The 9,153-nt window shown below is 39.6% G+C and overlaps 1 protein-coding gene across 1 annotated transcript; it reads right to left on the bottom strand.

The window, feature by feature from the left end:
* Positions 1 to 267: 267 nt before the first annotated feature.
* LOC107193337 (ATP-binding cassette sub-family G member 1-like) lies at positions 268 to 7,144 on the bottom strand. Its single transcript, XM_015582744.1, has 11 exons — positions 6,904 to 7,144; positions 4,531 to 4,841; positions 3,928 to 4,101; positions 3,301 to 3,511; positions 2,880 to 2,987; positions 2,222 to 2,343; positions 1,927 to 2,095; positions 1,705 to 1,805; positions 1,064 to 1,219; positions 689 to 807; positions 268 to 496 (listed from the first exon to the last, which is right to left on the bottom strand). Exons 1-11 carry the CDS (start codon positions 7,073 to 7,075, stop codon positions 268 to 270), a joined length of 1,872 nt encoding a protein of 623 aa, XP_015438230.1. The 5' UTR covers positions 7,076 to 7,144.
* Positions 7,145 to 9,153: the final 2,009 nt, after the last annotated feature.

Below are 9,153 nucleotides of genomic sequence, written 5' to 3'. Positions count from 1 at the left end.
GCTACATTATTCGTTACTGGTAACTTTCAATTAAAAATTAAATATATCCCCAAGGAACGTAATGTAAATATACTCTCCTTGGCAGCTTTCTGTTTCTTTTTCATATAAACGACAGATAAGACGCTTTTTCTGAACCGTCTGGCATTATGCATTTCAAATTGAATTAATAAAAAACTCGTCAAATCTTATCGATCTAAAAATTGGTCAACAACTTTGAGAGTATTTTTGCTAACGAGTAATTAATTAAGAAAATCTTAACGTAATATCTTATCTTTGAGCTACGTATGCTTTTCGTTTAAGTATCAGGTACGTAAGGATCTGCAGACAAACGATCCAAATGCACAGCGCGAATATGATCACGTAGAACGAGAATGTTGGCATGTCCATCGACTCCAGAATTTTACTCGGTGAGCGTAGATGACAATAGGTTTTGGTACACGGTAACTTTTCCCTGTCCCCGTCGTAAATTGCTTGGAGAATACCCTCGAACGCGTACCTGTAAAGAACGTACAAAGTATGTATATATATACAGGGTGTCTCAGCTAAATTGATCACCTCGAATAATGACTTAAGGTACACATTATTAAAATCTTCAGGCGTGATCAAGTCAGCTGAGACACCCTGCATATAAAGTACATACAGATTTTATGCAATCCAATTTGCGGCGTGGTGAATTTTGTTAACATACCTGAAGAAACTAACAACGCACAACGGTCGAAGGCACAAGGACACTTCGTTGAATTTCAAGAAAAATCCAGCAAAAAGAATCATCGGCATGTTGATCGCAGGAATCAAAAACACTCCCATCTGAAAATGTTAAGAGTTTCTTATTTGTTTATTATGCAAAATATAACGGGCGACTTTTAACCTCGTTATTAGAGACAGAATAGTGGAGAACAGCTGTGTTGTGTGGTGGTGGAGGGTGGGAAATCTAAATGATCTTGAACGACAACTAATTGGATTGCAACTCGGGAATTTTTCCATTATCAGAATACTCGATTAGTTTGTTTATGCAGTGAGGTAGCATGTTAATATTCTCCATACGATTCAAACAATGCATTACGTGCTGATCGAACGCGACGCCGACAAGCATCCCTGACGATTGTCCTAGGATCGCTGTTAAAATGCAAATCAACCAGGTACGGAGGAAACGGTCGCATTCCATGGGTTGACCAGTCATGTAATATGCTATGCTGATAAACACGGATGGACAGAGCAACTGAAAGAAAATTAATTCCATCAGAAATTGTATCTATTAGTTAGAGTCTATAAATGTACAGTATGTAAGTTTTAAGTGTACTTCTGTGATGATTTCTGTCAGTAGCATATATACATTTATTTTATTGTTTCTGAAATGCCGCCAGCACGTAAACTTTGAAAATTAATAACTTAACAATAGCTTAAGGAAAATATGTGTACAGGTAGTGTTTTGAATGCGTCTCAACGTAAGCTAAAAGAATATGCAATAAATAATATAGAGTCCCATTTAAATATTTGAACGTGACCTTCACAGGAGTGTCCAGCGTTATCTCAAGGTCAAATAAATATTATCACGATATGTCCCTCGTGATATCACACAAGTTCATCTGTAACATTTTTTCGTATTTTTGCTACTTACAGAAATAATCATACGAGTACACTTAAAACTGACAAACTGCATATACCGGGTGTCCTGCAATTTTTGTTCAATTTTTTACAACTTACTTGCATCGGAAGATCTACAATAATCTTCGCGGAATAATAAGACCTCAAACGGTACCAGTTATTTAAATATTCACGCAGGAATACAGCAGCCTCTATTGGAACTATAAAAATAACAGATGTTAATTAACTTCGACGAATATAGCAGAACCATTTAACGAATCGTTTGGCGTTACGTATCCCTGATTTGCAAGATAGCGTAATCCGAACGATTTTGTAACTTACACATCAGTACGGCTGGCATCGAATTCGAGAAATACAAAAACAACAAAATGAAAAATACACAAGCTATGTTGCTGTTGGCCCTACTGGCATCGGTTCCAGCGTTATAAAACACGCTGCCTAGTAGAAAAGCTACTACCACGTGGGCTGCGAATCTGAGCTTAGTAAACGTCTAAAAACAAAGGAATCGGCTTGTATAGAAATAAAATATGCTCGAGTGCAATTGGAGAGATAACGAAAGTGTGATTGGCTGTATGTACAATTAGGTAATGAGCGCATTCGATATAACTGCACTAACATTGTCCCGTCTGACACAGATCATTCCCCTCAATAACAGGACCTTCCCCTCGTGCCACATGGATGATGGATGCGACATGCTCGCAGTATTGTCAAGCTTTTCCGTGACCGTTGAATCCAAGTCTAAAACATATATATGTCACGGTAAGAGTATTAGGTAGATACCAGAATCGACAGAGACGTGACAATAAAGTTTAGAGAACGACTCATTCATAAATTTTTATTTTGCAAAATTAATCCATCCCCTTCAAAGTAACCATACCATCCATGTTACGTTACGAGGTGTGACAACAAAGTTCCGAGAATAATTTTGTTTCCGTCAAAGTGGCAACAACGTAAACGGTTATCACCGTCCACTTTGTCGGGAATAAAATTATTCTCGAAAATTTATTGTCATACCACGTAATGTAACGCGGGGACTACTTTGAAAGGTGACAGGTTTCGTATCTGTTTAATTTTCGAGATAATAGTTTTTTAAATCAATCATTCTCGAATGTTTATTGCCACACGTCATACGCTCTTTGACTGTGAGCATTAACTTTGCATTATTAAAATATACATGAAGAAACAGAGTGTTGTAAGAGCTAATGACATTCTCTATTTTATACTCTATACAAGTAGAGCAATTAATCTCAACGAATAAATTTTTTAGTAATTACCCGTTATAAGATCCCGGGAATACGTTCGACATTTTTCATATTTGTCACGATTAATTGTATACAAATTGTTCAAAACTCCGCCTCTCTCTCCCGTCACGACCTCTAAAACTATAATCAAAAAATTCACGATCAATTTTTGCTATATACAATACTTGAATCTGTGTGTGTTCAGTACTTCCGGCATGGGCGTAGCCAGAGGGGGCAAGAGGGGCTTCGCCCCCTCCCCTTGGAAGGAAACAAAGTGAGCCTTGCACTACTCTAGAATAAAAAAAAATTGGATTTACCCCCCCCCTTCCCAGAAGAAAAAAATTGGACTGTGGCCCGCCCCTTTCCCGAAGGAAAAAAATTACATTGCCCACCCTCCCCTTCTCCGCCAACTAAAAACCTGGCTACGTCCATGACTTCCGGTCTCCAAAATTACCAAATTCGGCTATATTATAAAATTGCGGGCACGCGTAACCCGCGTCGTTGAAGGTATTTAAAACATCGTCCCAGGCGCCGCAATAAAATGATCTTCCGCCGTGAAGAACCAGCAGGTCGTCGAACTGCGATATCATGCGACTGCTCGGTTGGTGAACGGCACACGCGACCGTGCAACCGGATTTAGCCATTTTATGCAGCAAGCTGATCACCTATGGAAACAAATACACATATACACTACTGTCAGTTTCACAGACTCCACAGGCCTGGGATTAAGCATTAAGCAAAACAGGAACGTGTTTTGGGCATCAAAGGTAGGGGGGTATCACAAAAATTTTCCATTGTTAGATTCAAGTATTGATCAATTTCAGTATATCTTTTTAAAAATATATAATACGAAAAATAATCTGTTCTCTTGTTTATGACAAATACGGGCCTAAAAAAATTTACGACAAAGGTACGATGAAATTATAGTTTGGTCGGAAACTTTTGATAACCAGTATACAAGGTCTACCCTATCTTGGGTTAAGAGTGGGGCCCCTAAAAGTCGTAATCTCGGCCCTGTGGATTTGCAACATCGTACAAAACGATTGGAAAGATCATTTCCCATTGATTACAGTGAAAGGACCTGATTCGAGGAGGTGCTGTCGAGGCCGCTGGTCGGTTCATCGAGCAACAACACGGACGGCCTTGTGACCATTTCTATGCCTATCGATAACCGTTTACGTTCGCCGCCGCTCAGATTCTCCACCATAGTGTCGAGACAGTTCGACAAACCAAGATTGTCCGCTATTTCTTTGACCTGGGAAACATACGTTTAAACAGGAAATATTAAAATATTAAAGCGAAAAAGTCCCTTCGTTGTTGTTCAAAATCGATCTTAACAGAAACATCATTACGATTAACCGAATCTCTATGTATTAGTTACACCCATACTTCGCTTTACGGCCTAGATACGTTCCGAAAAACTTGGCCGTATAACGAATCAATTATTTTGATACAAACCCATACAAATTCAATTGGATATGTGTTCCAATTTCTTATAAAATAATATAATGTTTAGTTCATAAAGAATTTTATTCTTTTTATTTCCTAACTGGAAATTTTGGTCGTATAACGAAACATTGTGGGCCATAAATCGAAAAAGTGCCATAATTAAAAAAGGCCGTTATAGCGAAATGACGTATAAAGAGCGTCCGTATAGCGAGGTATAGGTGACTTGTGAACCTACGATCAAACAGTAAGCCCGTCGATCACGAATGTCTTGAACTTTCAATCGGACGGCAATGTAGAGCGACTCTCTGGCGGTGAGTAACGGTAACAGCGCGAACTCTTGTGGTAAGAAGCATGTTTGCTTGCGAAACGCCCCGGCGTTCCATTTCCGGTCGTTGATGGTGATCAAGCCTTTCACGTTCGTCGTTTTCAGGGTGGATACGATGCGTAACAACGTAGTCTTCCCGGCACCGGACGGTCCGATAATTACAGTGAGTCTTCCCGAACGAAAACATCCGGTGACATTTTCTAAAATTCGCTTCGGTTTGCCTGCAAACGAATGGATCCTTTACTAAATACAGTGTCTGTGTGAGGTTAACAGTGTACAGCCACGTGCAAACCAGAGCAAACTCGACTTCCGCTAGGGAAAAAGGTGGCGTAGGAAAAGGGGCTCCTATATGTATTGGTATTAGGAATTATTGCAATTTATGCTAAATTAACATTCGGTTTAACATTTATTTCATTACTTCAAAGCCGAGTTTGCTCGCGAGTGTACGTTAATGCGATTGTAAAACTGGTATGGGGGGGGGGGGCACGAACAGTAGCTTCTTTAACTCCTCGGATAAAAAGTAATATAAGGAGGAAAACTAACGTAAAAAGGAAATCGATTGATTCCCGTGAATTATTGTTCGAGCAAAGATTTTGCCTACCAGTGACAGCAACAAGACACGCCATTCGGGACGATACGATTGAAAATTCATTCCGGCCAAAAATGAATCACAATTTCATTGAAATGCGTTATGATGAACAGATTGTTGTTGCATCATCGACATAATTACATATGTACGCAAACAAACGGCTCCGATAGTTGCCGTTTGCGTACCAGATTCGATTATCTTGTAGATACGCAACAATCGACAAACGAAGATAACATACTTTTAATCTCGTATTAATGGTTTACATTAAATATTAGTATTTTTTGCACGTTTCTGCAAGCTCGTAACAGCAACCAAGTGTCGTCTTTAAATCGTGTGAAACGATAACACATCGATTACGTCGTTTTACGGTTAATCCGAAAGCTTACATAAAACGACTTTGACCGCGACTTGAGCTTTGATCGGCGTAATTTTTCGTGTCGACCTCTTCATCGTGCGCGACTCTGACATTTTCGTAAACAATGCAATCGAACGAACGGTATAATACGTTCTACAATAATGGAAAACAATATTTATTATCCATATTTAAACGACTCTTAACTCTTAACTATGTAAATGTGGGTCTTTCATGTACGATTGATTTTCCAGGGGGTTTACAAATTTTAAGAAAAATCTGAATAAATTCATATGTAAATAGCATTTTCAAACATTTCAAATTAAGATACTAGCCCAACAACTTTTTCTAGGCAGTGTCTCGGAACAAAGGCTCGCTACCAACTGGTTTTCGAGAAACCTCTCAAAACTAATTTCGGCCCGAAAGACATGTTCACGCGTTAACCTTTTAAGTATTTTGTTTCCAAGTATTCTTTTATTAATTTTTTTCTTTGAAAACGTCCATTTGTGTACTTAATTTTTTTTACGCTATTACGAGTATACTTGACAAAAGCAGAGTAAGTGCATTTGCTGTGAAAAGGAAGTTAATCCTAATAAGATTTTGCGTTATCTACTGCCAAAAAAATGTCACAGCCTTATCAAACAGTCCTCGTGCACATACTGCTGCGTATCTCTTTTTTTTTCAGATAATTTTTTTTCTTTGTACACTGACGGGCAAACTCAGCTTCCGCTAGGGGAAAAAGTGACGTAAGAGAGTGACCTTCTATCACTCGATCTTGGGAATTATTGAAATGTATGTCAAATTAATATTCAATTTAACATTTATTTCAGTACTTGAAATAAATTTACCAAGTGGTAGGAGGCCCATCCCCTATGCCACATTTTTCTTTTGATTTGTCCTAAAATATTCTAAAATGTGTTAAAACTACGAACATGTTTTTGTTTTACCGAAATTTTACTTTAAATAGCAAATGCAAATATTTTTTTCTTAACGATAACTATACTCGTCATTAAAAAAAATGCCTATCTTTTCATAAGTATACTCGAGATAAACATCGAAAAGGTTTAGAATTAAATTACTATGAACAATGTTTATAAAACTTAGGAAACATAAAAAAATAGCGATTTTATCGTTAATTCAACGATTTCGACATAAAAGGTTAAGAAAACGTGACGACTCTCTTATATCGTGAGAAATAATTTTAAATTATAATATTTCCATTCGAATGATGCCTAACTCTGATGGTATTCGGAACTACAAAAAAAAAATGACGATATTGCAGGCGATCAAGATAATTGAAACAGGTAATACGACACTTTCACCGCGCATCTAAATGACTTGCCTTTATTACGGTTGACCTCGTACCCGAGATCATCGAATTCCACGTGCATCTTAGCGATCGGCCGTATTTCTGTATTAAGAAAGTTGTCGTCGTCCCGCAACTGAATCGTGCATCCTTCGTCGGTCATTCCCACTGCTGAGTCAACGGTTCTGTCGTTAGTGTACGCCTCCATCCCGATTCGCCAGCACGCTGCGATCGAACGTTAAGCTAATCGCACCAATCGTGGTCTGTCACTGTGAATCAAACCATCAACCGTTCGAGATAAATCAGAAAACCGTACAGAACGATCTCATAATACTCAGCGTCTTTGTGTACGCGAAATCTGTCAAGAAAAGATCCATATAGGAAAAATAAAAATATCACTGTTTGAACCGACATTGAAAATTATCAATAAACTTCTAATCGTAAAAAAAATGTTTCATCGCTCTACAGTGACGTTTCATGCAAACAAATCGATGTGTGATTCAACAATATTCAAAGTCAGAGACAAGGTCACCGTTGAAAAAGATGTAACGAATTTTTAGGAACACCGAAATGATAAAACACTGTCAGCCAAACAAATGTCGAGGTTATTAAGAATGAACGAAACATACGATGCAGCTTTTATCTATTGTGCTCGCAACGTTAACTGCCAATTTCATTCTTACGCTCGTCGCGAGTGGTCGCGAGATAAACTTCATTTATATAGAACTAGTCACCACAAACACACCTTATATGTATGGTGCGTCCTGCAACTGTTTGGAATTCAACAAGTTCCTCGCGATCTCTAGATTGATTATTTCTCTCGAAAGAAAATACAAATCGGACGTGAATCACGTGCTTTCGGATGTTCGAGGTTCGTTAAGGAGCTGGGAAACCAACATTATCGATGATGGTCTAACACTAATGAGTTATTCCTGTAGAATTTTCTTTAAGGGGTACAAAGTGCCTTTCACCGTGTGTATTCTATGGACGGATACATTCACGTCCGCGACGTTGCCGCTGACCACGAGACAGTTCACACTATCTCGTAATTATCGTTTTACACACAAATAAAAGATCATGTTTACAACTGTCACAGACGTCGTTTCCACGAGCGACTTTTTACGATAAGAGTGCGAATGCAGTAACCGCCCCTTCCCCCCCCCCTTCGGTGGTTCAAATCTGTCTCCGTTGAAAATACGTGTATGCATGGATATTACACGCAAAATAAGAAAACTTTCTTCCACGTGATTGTTCTCTCGTGCAGTTTGTTTCGATAGAGTCGACAGTCCGCCAAGCACGACCGATGCAACGCGCTGAAACTCGTCGCGGCAACTGCCGATTAAACGGCCGATTCAACTTCACTGTAACTTTCTTGCCCCGTAGATCTCGCCTGACTGCCGTTACAGTGCGTATAAATTCGACCTTGATTCGTGATTAGATGTTCCCTCCAAGTGCTATGAATGCCAATGGAAATTTGTAGATTGTGCAAGTGACTGGTTTAGGTTTTTTTTCTTTCCTTTGTATTTTACTAGTTTCTTGATTTAAGATAGTAGGACATGTCACAACATGGCGCCCCCGTGTGAATCCTTGCTGTAAAGTGACAGTTGGAGAGAATTCTTATCAATTACGGATTTTCAGTTCAATCAGACACGTTTTGGTTCCACGCTAGCATACATGTTAGGATGAATCGATACAAGTAAATACAAGTACATTACTCGATACTTTTGTTTCGATACTGAGTACTTTTGGTATCGATACCTGCGATTGCGATACCAAGTAGGTATCGAACAAAAGTACTCGTATCTAGTGATGGGTAATCGATACGGCTCGGCTGGAGCCGTATCGATATCGGTTGACATCGTCCCGCTACATCCCCCCGGTACAAATTTCAGTAATTCCCGATACCAAGTGGCAGGAAGTTTTTCTCCCACGCCACAGTTTCACCTGTGGAAGCCGATTTTGCTTGTGAGGGTACATACATCTCATACACACAGGATGTCTTATCATGTCCGGGGGTTATATGACCCCACGTTCCACACACACGGAGTCACTTAAGAATGTACGGGGGTTCTATGACCCCTCTTACCAAGGAAGAAATCGGATGACGTCACGGCGTGCGAGCGAGAGCGGGAGAGCGAGCCACGGTATCGGTGCTCTCCGTCGGTGTCGACGCGTACCGAACGATGCCGAAGATGGTCGAAGCGGGCAAACGGGACGGAGCGAGAGCGGTACAGCGAGCCGCGGTATCGGTGCTCTCCGTCGGTGTTGGAGGAATTTCAGGGGTCT

This window comes from Dufourea novaeangliae, unplaced genomic scaffold, assembly GCF_001272555.1.
Source record: "Dufourea novaeangliae isolate 0120121106 unplaced genomic scaffold, ASM127255v1 scaffold7, whole genome shotgun sequence".
Lineage (NCBI taxonomy): Eukaryota > Metazoa > Arthropoda > Insecta > Hymenoptera > Halictidae > Dufourea > Dufourea novaeangliae.
The sequence above is the reverse complement of the archived record's forward strand: the minus strand, read 5'-3'. Positions and strand labels throughout refer to the sequence as shown.

Bases quoted from the DNA above. Each gene is read 5' to 3' on its own strand.
- LOC107193337 (XM_015582744.1), bottom strand. From the start codon at position 7,075: ATGGAGGCGTACACTAACGACAGAACCGTTGACTCAGCAGTGGGAATG. The intron at 2,096-2,221 runs GTTAGTGCAGTT...CTTTGTTTTTAG, and splicing joins TCTGTGTCAGACGGGACAAT to ACGTTTACTAAGCTCAGATT. The intron at 497-688 runs GTATGTTAACAA...CGTTCTTTACAG, and splicing joins TGCGTTGTTAGTTTCTTCAG to GTACGCGTTCGAGGGTATTC.